This window comes from Anoplopoma fimbria, chromosome 23 (assembly GCF_027596085.1).
Source record: "Anoplopoma fimbria isolate UVic2021 breed Golden Eagle Sablefish chromosome 23, Afim_UVic_2022, whole genome shotgun sequence".
Lineage (NCBI taxonomy): Eukaryota > Metazoa > Chordata > Actinopteri > Perciformes > Anoplopomatidae > Anoplopoma > Anoplopoma fimbria.
This window is the reverse complement of record NC_072471.1, coordinates 3,558,018-3,573,504: the sequence shown is the minus strand read 5'-3', so window position 1 is coordinate 3,573,504 and position 15,487 is coordinate 3,558,018. Positions and strand designations below refer to the sequence as shown.

At 36.7% G+C, this 15,487-nt stretch overlaps 1 protein-coding gene across 1 annotated transcript; it reads left to right on the top strand.

Annotated features, from left to right (window-relative positions):
• The first annotated feature begins 3,508 nt into the window (after positions 1-3,508).
• Positions 3,509-15,406, top strand: tmem110l (transmembrane protein 110, like). Its single transcript, XM_054624743.1, has 8 exons — positions 3,509-3,766; positions 6,522-6,570; positions 6,892-6,987; positions 7,067-7,188; positions 8,353-8,465; positions 9,871-9,954; positions 10,805-10,936; positions 13,218-15,406. Exons 1-8 carry the CDS (start codon positions 3,589-3,591, stop codon positions 13,344-13,346), a joined length of 903 nt encoding a protein of 300 aa, XP_054480718.1. The 5' UTR covers positions 3,509-3,588; the 3' UTR covers positions 13,347-15,406.
• Positions 15,407-15,487: the final 81 nt, after the last annotated feature.

Below are 15,487 nucleotides of genomic sequence, written 5' to 3'. Positions count from 1 at the left end.
TATATTGTTTTGTTATTTTTCTGGAAATCCCCTAGAAAAAATCACCAAAATCCCCTGACTTCCACCTTTACCCCCTTATCTTAAAGGGTAACGAAACTACAAATATGTATATATATGTGACACATTGGGTCTCATATTAGTAAGTCAATGCATATTTGTATATTTATAATTTATTTTGTTCTCTGTCTGTCTGTGGAATATAATGTGGCTACACAACATCCATTTGGATGTTTGAAAATACATGTTGTCAAGATAAAAGTTCATTTTCTTTAGTGTATATTTCATAACTTAGAGTCAATATAGAGACATGGATGTTTGGCAAAGTACATTTTTTTAACTGAAAAAGCTTTTAAAGATGAACTCAAACTAGATTTCAATAGTTTTTTTTATATATTCAGTCAATTTAAAGCGTTCCCTGTGAGGTGTTTCTGATTAAATTGTGGTTTAAAGAAAGGTGGAAATCAACTTCTGGGTCATAACACCCAAGGGTGAGTGAAATTTGAGGGATCACCAGATAAATAAAAGGATAAAACACTGAAAGAATATAATTTATTTTGCAAATTTATCTTCTTTTAATTTGAAATACTGGATCAATTCAGCTTCAATAAACATCCTTCAATATCAACTACTCAGATTTGCTTAATTTTAAAGAACCAGAAGCCCCAAAAAGGTTTAAGGAGAAAGCCACCAAAATAAAGCTTTTATATTATTATTATATTCCTTTATTGATCCCCCAGTGTTGCAGCAGCTCAACTACACAGACACAGACAATTCATACTATTGCAGCAGCTCAACTACACAGACACAGACAATAAATAAATACTATACAATACAATAAATACATACTATACAACTACACAGACAATAAATACACATACTATACAACTACACAGACAATAAATACACATACTATACAACTACACAGACAATAAATACACATACTATACAACTACACAGACAATAAATACACATACTATACAACTACACAGACAATAAATACACATACTATACAACTACACAGACAATAAATACACATACTATACAACTACACAGACAATAAATACACATACTATACAACTACACAGACAATAAATACACATACTATACAACTACACAGACAATAAATACACATACTATACAACTACACAGACAATAAATACACATACTATACAACTACACAGACACAGACAATAAATACACATACTATACAACAAAAAAAAGATAGAACACATACTATACAACAAAAAAAAGATAGAACACATACTATACAACAAAATAAAGATAAACTGCAGCATGGATTTTATTCTGAAACCTCTACCGGGGAGTTCAGTGTTGCATGTTTGGCGTGGGATCTGGTTCATGAAGACACAAAGGACTCCTATAGAGAGGCAGGAGGAGAGGCGCTCGTGCCGGTGTGATGATGCTGGAGGAACAGATGGTTTGGAGCGTGCGCCCTGCTCCATTAATCTGCCAGAGAAGGGATTATACGTGCGACTTGTGCATGTGCCCGCAGGCTGCACGAGGCAGAGAACCGGTTTTGGGGTTTTGTTTTGGCGAGTGGAGCATCTTCTGAAGCTTCAATGCACTCTTTAGTGGTTATTCCCAGAACCAGTCTGCTTTAGAGGAGGTTTTTGTAGTCAAATAAAGCAAAACAGTCATTCATTTAGGCAATTATTTATGCTTAGATCCCAAATATTCAACAAATCTGGTGGAATAATACTACCTTGTGCAAAAAATGTCAATATACAGTATGTGGAGTATTAAAAAAAGGTGTGTAGGTCAGTTAAATACTGAGAAAAATGCATTTGTTTTGGGATTTTTCTCAAGTTTACTGTGTCAACGCGTTCCCTCTGCAGCTAAAACACATTTAAATGTTGCCAGTTTATAATGTTAATGTGAATAAATGTACATATTTAAAAGTTTTGAGTCCTGTCAATGCAGTTTTGTTGTCATTTGCACTCTATATTAGCAGTTGGATCTATAGAAGTGACATTTTTAGAGCCAAACTCAATGCAAAATCTGGCTAATTCTATATGGAGATAGCCAACTTTATTTTCAACTATTTCATATTCAGACAAATCAGAGTATTTGTCAAACCACTGATGTCCCTGATTGTCTAACATGTTGGCTCTGTTCCTACCTGTAAGTCTTATAATCCTCTAAATCTCTAAATTGGCAGTCTATAGATCATTTTGTGATTAGGAATCCACTTCCTGTCTGCCTGTCATCTTCATTCATAAATAGAGAGCAGAAGGAGTTGTCTTTATGACACACTTTGAACCTAAATACATTTGACCCAAACCAAAAGGAATTCTGCTGAGAGAGGCAGTCAATTTAGACCAACCAACAGGAAATGCAGTAAACTTTACTTCAAAATAAAAGGTGGAAATCACAGTCATGATGGGAACAAAAGAAATGAATAGGTGGCTCAATGGGGGGGATTGATTGAATTGATAAGATTTTATTTTAATGTACTTTATGCAAATAGATAAATCCCATGCAAGACAGCAGCAGAAATACTTGCGTATAAAATAATAGGCCTACTTGAATCAGATAGTTACTAAGAAGAAAGAATATTGTCCATAAAATAGATGTAATTTACCATAGATTTTACAGAAGTATTGACTTTTGCAAGAATGATCAGATTCCTCAATTTCTGTTGCAAATGTATGAAGTAAGAGCAGAAAACATGAACGCTTTCTTTCCCATTTCTAGTCGTACATTAAGGAAAGAGAGCGAGCAGATATATTTCTTGTGATTTGTGATAATTAACAGATGACAGATAGTTTACGCAATATGAACATATTTAGGGAAGACTGCATTTGCATCACCCAAAAATGTAGTTTTGATAAATCATCTGCTTATTCAATTCAATTCAATTCAGTTTATTTTGTATAGCCCAGAATCACAAATTACAAATTTGCCTCAGAGGGCTTTACAATCTGTGCACATGCTATCTGCTTATTACTGTTTTAAATGAGTCTGTATGTTGCTGTTGTTATTTAACTCACAATTAATAACTATTTAATAATACAAATTAAATGAAATCCACTGAGCTGCATAAAGAGAAGCCTCTCCAAGTTATTTTAAAAAAGTAAGATAAGATAAGATAAGATAAGATAAGATAAGATAAGATAAGATAAGATAATCCTTTATCAGGGAAATTTGGCTTACAGCAGCATAGAGTTAAAGTGCAAACAAGAGACATAGTAAAGAAAGACAAGATAAAAATAAAAAATGAAAAATAAAAAAATAAAAAAAAACAACAAGTATTATAAATAAGCAATAAAAACAGTAGAAAAACACAATAACTGAAATATAATATTTACAGACAGAAAAAAACTATTTTAACTATTATTGCACAGTGCAAGTGTCAGCGTTGAAACAAAAGTAGACATTTGTAATATGTTATATTTAGAGGACACAATGCAAAACAGATTGTCACAGTTTTTATAATCTGTCACTTTGTTTTTCTGTCTCTTATTGTGAAGTCTGTCGGTGCGTAAAGGAGGGTTAAGCCGGGTTTAACGCGCAGAGGGAGCGCTCCTTTCCTCTCCACCGGTCGTTGTTGGTGTTTATCCAGTCAACATGGACCTGTCCGGACACAGAGAGGTCTTCCTGGAGAAGAGATCCGTTTCTGAAGTCACAAACATGTCGGACATCAACCAGGCGAACCCTCACGGCTGCGACAACGGAGCTCTGACGGACCGGTTCGGCGTCCTGATCCAGGGTCTGCTGGCAGTGGTCGCCTTCAGCACGCTGATGTGTGAGTATCTTCTTTCTGTGGGGATGCAAATGAACAGTGCAACACCACAGGCTTTGTCTGCAGAGGATGCATGAAGCAGAACCTGCAGAAAGGTGTTTGTTTTTTGGGTTTTTTTAAAGGGAAGGTCGAGCACACGTGGCGTTTTGTTGACGTTTGTTTACGCAGCTTTTCAGTGGTTTGGCACCAAATGGCATTGGAAAAAAATGTGTATTTAATATTGCTTTACACTTGTTGAACATAACTTGACTTATAAATGTTGTCTTCTAACTTGGGCATGGTTGAAGTGCCATAGAAACAACATGTTGTGAAGGATTATCAGCTGTTTTGTCAGTTATGACAAATAGATAAATCCCATGCAAGACAGCAGCAGAAATACTAGGCCTACTTGAATCAGATAGTTACTAAGAAGAAAAAATATTGTCAATAAAATAGATGTAATTTACCATAGATTTCACAGAAGTATTGACTTTTGCAAGAATGATCAGATTCCTCAAGTATGCCTACCACACTGGTATGTGTGCCTATAGGCAAAGCAGCATCACAAGTTGCCATATTCTGAATGGAAGTGTCGTGATGGTTTCTCCCTGTGGCACAGTGGCAGGTTTTGGTGCCAGAGCTTTGTTGTTTATGCCATTTAATGACCAAAACACCAACAATAAACATTAATTCAACAGTGACTGCTTCCCAAAGTGTCATGGTTGATTTACAGAAACTGGATCTTCAGAGATGATATCTGTTTCTAATTTAGATACCACAGTTTTGAGCAAATTGCATCATAATTTCCGCCATTTTCACTGTGTTTTTGAGTGCCTGCCTTAACAGCAAAACAATATGCTCCTTTCACAGTCAGGATGTGGATTTCAATCTGAATAATGGCTATTGATTGCTGAATAACTTGTGATTCTGTGGCAGCTGACTCTGAGAATGTTGGACATCTTAACCACTTTTGGCACCACAGGCAACGATTAGTACTTCTGCAGCGGTCACAGGCTGGAAGGTGGGCCTGGTGCCGAGTCAAGCAGCAACACTCGATCCATTAAGCAACTTCTGATGGTTTGTTTCAATGCATGAGCGCTGAAACTCAACCATTTATGTTCAGTGATGATTACATTTAAGATAAAATTGAATTTATTCTATTGTGTCTATGAATCACTTCACATATTTCAGCTAACTGACTTATTTGAGCTGTATTTTCTTTCTTTTATCTCAATTCAGAGCCTATAAAAATGCTTTTATTGTCAATTTACCCTTGTTTGGGATACATTTTTGCCACTGAAATGACATAAATGTGAACTCCTGTACATCCTGTGTAGCATTAACATATTTCATGAGTGTGTCGGCATTTGATATTGTTGTTTAGAGTGTATTTAAAAAAGAAAAAGGTGATTTTTTTTCAGCCGAGTAGAAGCCTTGGAGCAGCAAAGTGTTGTAGAATTAGACCAGGCCTTGAGGGTGACTGAGATCAATGAGCTCTAACCTCCACTCAGTTACCTATTAGTAGATAAATCAATACCCCCCCTCCTCTCCTTTTTCCCCCTTTCCTGTTCTCAGCATGTCGTTCTTGGTCAAAGCACATGGATCTGTTAATATTTATACCACATTATCGGTGTGCAGCCGAGCTTTAAGAGCCCTTCAGCTATGATCCCGGTGGCGGTTTGCCAAGTCACAGCCGACTCTGCTCCATGCATCCCTTTACTCAGCCGTGTTTAGAGTGCTCTTCCTCAAAGCTATTTTTGTCAGTTTCCTTCCATTGAATCGTCACTATTCCTGCACTCGCACGTCCAGTGTGTTCCTTCACTTATCTGATGCAAAGCTGATGTTTGAAAACAGCATTGTTGTGCAGAGAAAAGTTTTATAAGCCGACTTATTTTCAGAGTAAATGTTGATAATCTCACTCTGTCTAAAATGTGCAATGCCTGTTTTTCCAAAGACTTTTAAGATCAATTTGACACACTTTAAATACACTTAATGCCATTTTTAATGTGTCTAACATCCTTAAAACCTCTAAAGTTTTGTAAGAAATGTAGACCTGTAGTGATGTAGGGCTGCAAACACAATTATGATTAATAGATCCATCGTTTAGCTTAAAAAAAAAAGAAGAAGATAATATCACAATTTCCCAGAGCCTTAAGGGACATTTTCTTATAACCTGTGTTTCCACAGTCCAAAACCCCAAATTATTAAGTTTACAATGACATATATCGGGGAAAAGCTTAACACATAACTTTTTCAGAAGCTGGAATGAGTGAATGTTGAGCTTGATAAATTACTTAAATGATTCATTTATAATAAAAAAATGCCAATAATAGTTTCAGCCCTGAGGGAATCCAGTAAAAGTCACTTTAAATGGCTTCAAAAGTGTGAAACATGTAGGAAAAATACTTATTACACTGTGCTCCTAAAACCCACTGCTGATGTGAGTTTACGGACGTCAAACACGTCTGCAGGAAGCCTCACTCCTGTTCTCACATGCCGAGTCACATTCTCCGGCCTTGTTAGATGGCGAGATAGAGGAACAGTGTGATGCTTGTTCACCCTGAGCCCGGCGGGGAGGAACCAAGTGTTGTGGCTGAAAAATAAAAAAAATACAACAATATGTGAACGTCTGTGTTTTATCTGTCCTCGCTCTCTTTCTGCCCTGCAGAGAGAAGAACCTCACGATGAAGGTCAAATGAAACTGCAAAGAAACTGTATTACAAGTCAAGTGAAAACATTATTGATTAATTGATTGACTTCTTTTGTTTTTGTTTTTCAGTGAAGAGGTTCCGAGAGCCTGTCGGGATCAGACGACCGTGGAGAATCTGGTCAGACGTGTTTCTTCTTCTCTTTTCTCTCCTTCTACATTATCCTGTCCTTCATTCTGACATTTGACACACTTGCATAGACTTGTAAAGACAGTTAGCGTAAAGAAAATGTAGGTTGAACCCTTAATTCCTCTCATGAATTGATCAAACGAACCGATCCGGACAATAAAAAGCTTCACATTTCTCCCGCTGTCTAGTCTGTGAATATTATCATGGGGGTTTCACGACTTTAAAATGTTTATAAAGACAGAACATAATAGAATAAAGAAGTCAAACTCATAAAAATGTATTTTATAACATGCTCTATCTTACTTTTTCCAGGTTTTTTGACACGTCCAAACAGGCCATCGGTGCTCTTTTCATCCACTTTGCCAACGTCTTCCTGTCCACGCTCACCGAAGAGGACCCATGCTCCCTGTGAGTTAGTGATCAGCACAAACTAGTCACAGTGCGACTGTAAAAGGGGTGTCTCACTGAGAAACTGTTTTTCCCAAAGGTATCTGATGAACTTCCTGCTGGACGCCATGTTGGGGATGCTGGTCATCTGGCTGGCTGTGAAGTTGGTGTCCAAACTGGTGGAGTACAAACAGTGGACGCTGCTCATGTTTGGAGAATATGGTGAGTGATAAACATTGCTTTTTCTTTTCGTCTTTCCATTTTCTTTTTCTTTCTAAAACATAAAATGCCCAAAGAAGTATTTATGAATCAAACGGATAAATAAGCATAAGCTGCAGTGCTGGTTTCTGCCACCGGAGGGCGCTGTAGACTCACTGGAGGAAGACAGGGAGTAGAGCCAGCTTCTCCAGCTGCAAACCTCCTCTAGGAAACATTCCCAGTGGCTTCAGAGGGGGGTTATTACACTCACTCCCTCTACTGTTCTTCTTTTCTTATGTCTTCCTTCTTTTATGATTATGGTCAAGTTTATATTTGATCATTGGTTTCTCTCTTTCTTGTCTCACCCTATATTTCGCCTTTTCCGTCCGTCTTTGTCTTTCTCCTCCCTTCTTCCTGTCCTAATGACAGACTTGTCCTCCTTTGTGTCTGCTGTGCAGAAACACCCGTGTGACAGATCTTTGGGAAAGGTTTAGGTTTATATCCTACAAAAGATGCATAGTAGTTCGTACACATTGTTATTGAAATGCAGCATGTAACTGCATTCTTGAAGTATTTGTAAAAGGCAGCTTGTTTACAGTGGAATTATGTGAAAGCTACAGAGTTATTTCTGTGCAAATGGACATTAGCCTTATATCAAACAAAATAAAAAAAATGTGACATACAGGAGCCAAAAAATGTAATCAATAAAATTAAATAATAAGAAAAAAATTCACATGGGCCAAAAATAAATACTATAATAATATCAAATGTTAAATACATGTTTTTTTAATAATTAAAAAATAAGAATAATGCTTGTGTAACAAAATAAATGATATAATACAACATAATATTAAATATAGTTTTTTTTATATTAAATAATTAAATAAATACAATTAAATAAAAAAAATATTCTGGTTTTCCCCAAAAATGTATACGATGAAATTAAATCAATAAATAAAATCATATGGGCAAAAGTAAATTATATAGTAAAATTAAATAATAAATGAATTTTCTTTTAATAAAAATACAAATTAATTAAAATAAATGTTGCTGGGCCAAAATAAATACCATGACTTGAAATAAGGAATACAATCTTTCAACTTGGAAAAAATAAACAATTTCTCATGCTGAAATTTTAAAAAAAAGTCTGTCTCCTTCACTGGTGTTTGTCCACCTCTTGTCCTCCAGGTGACCCTCCCCAGGCGGCAGCATGGCTGGGTCAGTGTGGTATCTACCTGCTCATCATGGTGCTGGAGAAAGGTGTGATCAGCCTGGTGCTGCTCGTCCCCGGATGGTCCAAAGTAAGAACTCTATACAGCAACCTGTGCTGCCATTAAGTTCTATGGGAAAGATGCAGCTTGTGGCATGGGGAAAGATCTTGTAGATAGCCAAAAAGGGGGATTTTTACATCCTGAACTAATCTTTACCAGGTAAACCTGATTCTGTGAAAAAAACAGCAGATTTTAACAGTCTTCTCTCATTTCCATTTTTGGCTTTGGAGGTTTGAAATTCTCTTCTAGCATCGAGAGATAAAAGCCATCAAGATTAGTGAGAAAAAGACCAGCTTTTGATTCTAATGGAAACATAGACACAGTGTTTATGTATTTGAAGGACAGTTTGTTTGAAGAAGGAATCACATTTGTTTATTCAAATCGGCCTTTGCCATAGCAACAGAAGCCCTTCTTCGGAAAATAAAGGCGGGTTGTTTGTATATTTCTCAATTATCTATTTCCAGATAGAAGGGATTTTCTTTTGGAAAGCTCTAGAGACTCTAATTACTTTGTTTAGAGATGGTTTCCGTGCTCTTTAATGAACTCTCATTATAAATATTAATAGTAACACTAATTGATCTGGTGCAGGGGAGTTTAGGATCAAGTCTTGTCCCTTCGTACTTCAGTCTTTCTATTTGTATTTGTTTTAAATGGTTAAGGCCCATTTCATTCAGATTTGATTATTTTGCAGCATTGTTATTCTTGTAATACAATCTTACAAGTAAACCATAAATGTATTGATGGTTTGTAAATGTTGTCTGTTTTATTATGGAAACATGGCTTGACCTAAATTAAGCAAAGTTTATTGAAAATACACTGGAAAAGCAATGTAAAGGCTTTTTATGAACATATTATGAAGTATTAAGTTATTTTACCAGAGTAAATTGAATGTAAAACAATATTTAATGTAAAACAATAAAATAAGAATAGAATAAAATAGATGTACATGTCATACATGCTATGCACGAAACGAATAAGTGTAATAATTTAAAAGTAATAATTTAATTATATATGTTTTTTAATTGTAGAAACCATAACATGTTTATCATTCTCAACATCTGGGATTCTAATGCACATTTTTTTTGCAGCTAGGTTTAATGTTGAATTATAGAGGAAATTTGTTTTTTGATAATAAATAAATGGGCAAATTATCATTTTTTTAAACGGCAGACAAGAGAGTGTTGATGTACATATCTGTTGTTAATGTCTTAAGTTCATATTTAAGATATTTACTGATCATTTTTCTACCAAACATCACCATGATATTATAAGAATTCAGTGTTTAGTCAAGTGTTATAATCACATTTTAGATGGTAGTATTCAAAAGCACTTGATAAAAAAACAAAAGTTCTTCATTTCAAAAGAGTTTCTTGACACTTCAGATTTTTGTTCAGCCTGATGTCGGTATGTTAAACTTCCCTCTCTTCCCTTCCAGTTGCAGGAGGTTCTGCTGAGCTACATCGCTAACCCTCAGGTGGAGCTGGCGCTGGTCATGCTCATCGTGCCCTTCATAGTGAACGTGAGCTGCACTTTCATGATCTAGTTGTTGTCACATTGCCTTATATTGTTGAAGGGAAGGTATGGATTCATTTTGAAGTGTGCATGAATGAGGTACTTCATGGAGTGTGGAGAAACAGACAGGAGTACCAGCACTGGAGCAAAGTAATGTACTGTTGTGGATGAATTTAAGACACCTGAAAGAATCAATATCAGTTTAATTGTATGTTATATTTATAATATTTTCACTGTTCTACTTTGCTATAAGACTGCCCTATCTACGCTTTCTTCAAAGACTGCCCAAGGACAAAAGCTGTTCTACTTTGCTATAAGACTGCCCTATCTACGCTTTCTTCAAAGCCAAAAGACTCCATTGAGAAAAACAGTAATTTTACTTTGCAGATGAAAAGAGGTAGTGGTCTATCGCTGCCTGGAATATTTGGTTTGTTTGTGTTATTGTATGACTTTGGTGTTTTAAAGGGTTAGTTTGGACTCACAAAAGTCACACAATAACACAAACAAACGAACAAATTGAGGCATTAGTAGACCAGTAACTCTTTTGTTCTGCAAGGTAAAATTACTGTTTTTGTCAATGGAGTCTGGTGACTTTGAAGATGGAAATGTTTGAAATATAGCGTTCCCTAAAACAGATTTTTTTAAGGTGTATAAAATATGTTTGACTGCTGCTGATACTCCTTTCTGTTTCTCCAAACTCCATCTACTGTAAATAATACACAGACTATGTACAAGTACCTCATAATACCCCACTTAAAAAAGTCTAAACTATTCCTTTAAGTTCTTTGAAACAAGAACTGAGTCCATCTCTGCAGCGTTAGTGACCCTTTGTCTCGTCTCTTTGGCTCCCCCTGTAGTCCATCATGTTCTGGGTGGTGGACAGCCTGATGATGAGGAAGTACAAGACGATGAAGAGCCTGGACGACTCCTGCGACTGCTCGGCGAAGAAGGCCGACTCGTTGCCATGGGCGACCAGCGAGGAGTCCCGGGTGAGAATGACCGATAGTGTAACGAGCACAGAGCAGAGTGAGCTCTTGTTAACAGACGTTTATCGTTATTAAACAACCTGCCTCGCTCTAGAGATCATTTCTGTTCATGTTAATTAGATCTTTAATTGGGAATTAGGAAAAAAAGAGGAACAAATCCACAAAATTTGCTTCGAGCAAGTGTTTCTTATGTCTAAAACATTTAACATAACTTTTATTTTCCAGATTTCTGTGTCCATGTTTTGATTTTTCAGTATTTATTTAAATTCTAGTTTAAGTAAAATACTTGCTTACCAGACCGCTACAGAGTAATCAGACGGATCCCATCTGCTCTGGAAGGGACTCGCTGGTCTTTTTAAAGGGATTACTTTGGATGTAATGAAAAAGTTCGCTGAAGCCGTTTCCCAAACAAGAATGTGACTTTAAGACTTTAATGTGTGTGAAAATGGGCGTCGATGTTGGATGCACCCGCACCTGTTGTTTTGGGGGGATGAGCGTAGACACACACACACACACACACACACACACACACACACACACACACACACACACACACACACACACACACACACACACACACACACACACACACACACACACACACATTTATCTCTCTCTACTCAAATCCAGTCCAAGAAACACTGAGTCAAGCTGTTTCCCCTTTTCCTCCCTTGTTACAGCTGAGTTTGTGGATTCTTCTTTCTGTTTCTGAGGTTTCGTTCCACCACAAGAATACACATTATCATTTTTGTATTTCCTTTTTCCTTTTTTCTGCTGTTGGATAACATCTTTTGTTATTGGTTGTCACGCCAAAAGTACGAAAGCCCCGAGATCAGTTTCTGGAAAAAAGTAGAGCAGGTGCTATCATGCTTTTGATGAAGTTTTTTGTTTTTGTTCTGGAAATTTAAAGGAGATTTCACACTAATCACCAAAACTATTTTCTCACTGGCCTCTGGTGGTAGTTACTCATCAGAGAGTATTATTCATATTTCTTTAGCAGCCCCAGAGTATTGTATTTCTGTATTTTTTAAAAATGTGTTTCTGATTTAAATGCTTGTCAGTAATGTAATGTGTCCACACCACTAAAACTGATTTTTGTATAATACTTAATTACTATAATTATATAATAATAATAATAATAATTATTATTATTATTATTATTATTATTATTATTATTATTATTATTATATAAATAGTTATTATTATTATTATTATTATTATTTTATTATTAGTAGTAGTAGTATTGTTAGTATTATTATTTCCTATTCCAAATAAATATTTATAATATATTATTATTATTAGTAGTAGTAGAAGTATTTTTATGGTTAGTATAAGTATTTTAATGCATTTAGTATTATTTATTATATTCTTATTTATTATTTTATTATATTATACAGCATTGCAAAGACAAGAAACAAAGGGAAAGAGAGAGAACGACTCACACGTGATCAGACATTTTTAATTGTCTCCTGTGAGTTTTGGGTCGAGTGTCGGTTTATCTGAGGCGCTCTTACAGGCCCGTTGTTTAATAGTCTCCTCCTCCTCACAGCACAGAAGTCTTTCCCCCTCTCTCAGGAAAGATGTAACTGACAGACATCACAGATAATGACTGTTTGGAGGTTCTCGACCTTTGTGTTGAGCTTGTCCTCCCCCCTCCTCCCTCTTTCCTTCTCCCTGGTCATCTGCCAAATCATCCAATAAATCAAGTCCTTCTTCCCTGGAATGAAAGTGACATTTAGGACTCGTTTCCACGCGCTGATGTTACGGAAAGCTGAGGGCAGTGGAGGAGGATGACAGATAAGAGAAGCATTGACTTGTACGAGGTCTCGGTGGGGGGCGGAGGTCAAATATATGACCACAATGCTTCTGTTGTGGCTGGTGTAGCTGCATGTGACAGCAAGGTTATAGTGGGGATGATGATGATGACGACACTGTGGGAGACAGCGACACACTCCCCGTCTTTATCCACATATCTGGGATCTGTTCTGCTCTTCAAAGCGGTCTTCATATCAGCTTCTCCACATGTTAAAACCGTAACATAAAGCAACATATGGAGGTTTTATAATGCCGTAAATGTCGTACAGTTGTAGAATTTTGCTCATTTTTGACTTGAATCCCGGCTGCTGCAGGAGAACGTCTTCCAGGATGCAAATAAACGACATATTTTCCACTTTAGGATGGGAATGCAGAACTGAGATATTGCCCAGATTTTCATCAAGGATGCAGAATCCAAACATATTGCTCTTTGACATAGCATTTATCAAAGTCTTGTGTCTCCCCTCAGGCCCTGCTGACCGTGGAGACGGACACAGACGAGGCTTCAGAGGGGGAAGAAGACCCCGACAACGCTGGACCAGTGCCTCCTGTGCAGTACTCTGGAGGCCCACTGAGACCCAGCTGGGTGGTGGTGTAAACCCAGGTGATGTTACCTCCCACACGTCCATCCGCTATCCACACGCAACACCCTCTTTAAGAGCCTAAAAAAAACGAGCGCAAACACAAACAAACCCTGCAATCCTTAACTCCTCAAAGGTCTAAATATCAGCTTGGCCCGCGAGCGAAGGCACAATTAAAGCTCGTCACCTGTGAACGTGCCTTTTCCTCTGCACCGACGCTGTGCACGCATGTAAATTGAAATAGCAGTTTTTAAGCTCTTTATCCGCTCACCTTTGCTGCCTCCGTTTCGCTGCAAGAGAACATCAGAGGAAACCACAACTGAAACGTGTGTGTGTGGAGGGAGATTATTAAGGAGGGCAGCGCCTGCAGGGCAAAATTGTGCAGGTGGTAATGAAAAAAGACTGAAATAAATCTGTCCTCTCTGCACATTGGGGAGTTTTTAGAAATGATGTCGCTCTAAAGAGAGTCATTTATCGTGTATCGTATTCCAAAGAGGAGAGAGTGAGTGAAGTACACTAAATAAGTGCATATATAATCACGTAAAAGCCACCTTTTTTAATTAAGGTTTAATTATAGTCATTCCGGCGATTTCTCCCTCTGGCTGTATACTTTAAGAATAAAAGAAGGTTAATGGTATTTTATTATTAAAACCATGCATGTGTTCATTTTTGGGCTGCTGCAGTATTGACGGACCAAACCTGTTGAAAGAAGAGGTTGTAAGGAAACATTCTAGTTCTTTGCAACAGGCTGCTTTAAAAATATACATTCATCTTTATTTGGTTTAAAGGACCAGGTGACGCTATGTTTCTGCAATGATTTATATATTCGTTGTAAATGATGGAGTACTGGGGACAATATTAGGGGGGAAACCACTGAGATGTTCAGAATAATGTCGGAGTATTTTGAGAATACATTTGTAAATGTTACGACGGAAAAGTTCAAATTATAAGAGAAACGTTTCTAAGGGCTAAAATCATAATTTTATGAAACGGATGTCATGATATTTTAGGTGAAAATAAGTCTGAATGTTTCTAGAATCAACTAAAATGACTAAAATGAAATAGTTGGTCATTTTGGGAATTGTGTTTCTTTGCATTCTTTCCAAGAGTTAGCTTAGCTTAGCATAAAGACTGGAAACAGGGGGAAACAGCTAGACTGGCTCTTTCCAAAGGTAAAAAAAACATACCCACTAGCACCATTTTTTTTGGACTAATTATCACTTTATATCTAGTTTGTTTTATTCGCACAATATCTTAAGTCTGAAAAACGACCAATTTGGGTTTCACAAGGGTTCATACGAGGGACAATACTTCTTCTCCGGGAGCAGCGACACAGACAAGCTAGCTCTTTCCCCTTGTTTCCAGTCTTTGTGCTAAGCTATGCTAACCATCTCCTGGCTCTAGCTTCATATCTAATAGACCGATATCAGAGTGGTATTGTTTCGTATTTCGGAAAACAACAAATTATTTTACTTTTAAATTATGTTTTGTGATATTTTTCAAAACAACAACCCTTTTCTTGGAATGTTACATATATTCATTCTTTTATCTTTTTTTTTTCTTGTAAAATTAAGCCTTTTTTCTCTCAAAATATTATGACGTTACTCTCAAAAATCTCTCTTTTTATATCCCTAAAAATGGCCCTAATACTCATACTCGCAGTGATATTCTCTATGGGATGAAACAGTAGCTGTATATTACACTTTTGCAAGTTACGGCAAATTCCTTTTATTTATTCTCTTTATATTTTATATGTATTATACTTTATATATTGTGGTCCAATCAGTGGTGTCTGCATTGGAATAGTTAGTTTTTTTTAGTGAATGAAGCAAAGGGGAGACTTTTGAGAGTCATCTCCAAACTACAGCTAATAAACATTTAAATTGTTATTATTTACGGTTTCAAAGCCAAAAGGTCTACATTTGATGTATTTCTTCTGTAATGTTTTATTTTGTATTACAATGTATCTTGTGTATTTTTTTTAATTATAAACCAAATTATGATCATGTGGATGTCATCAGCAGGTGATGCTTCTTACCGAATGTACCTCTTTAATCTCTGCTATGAATAAAGATGATTGACACATGAACTGGTGTTTGGTGTTGAATTCCTGCGGGCGGCCGAAGGGGGGGGGCGATGACAGACGACTTGAGCGAGG

Bases quoted from the DNA above. Each gene is read 5' to 3' on its own strand.
- tmem110l (XM_054624743.1), top strand. From the start codon at position 3,589: ATGGACCTGTCCGGACACAGAGAGGTCTTCCTGGAGAAGAGATCCGTT. The intron at 6,571-6,891 runs GTCAGACGTGTT...TACTTTTTCCAG, and splicing joins AGACGACCGTGGAGAATCTG to GTTTTTTGACACGTCCAAAC. The intron at 6,988-7,066 runs GTGAGTTAGTGA...TTTTTCCCAAAG, and splicing joins GAAGAGGACCCATGCTCCCT to GTATCTGATGAACTTCCTGC.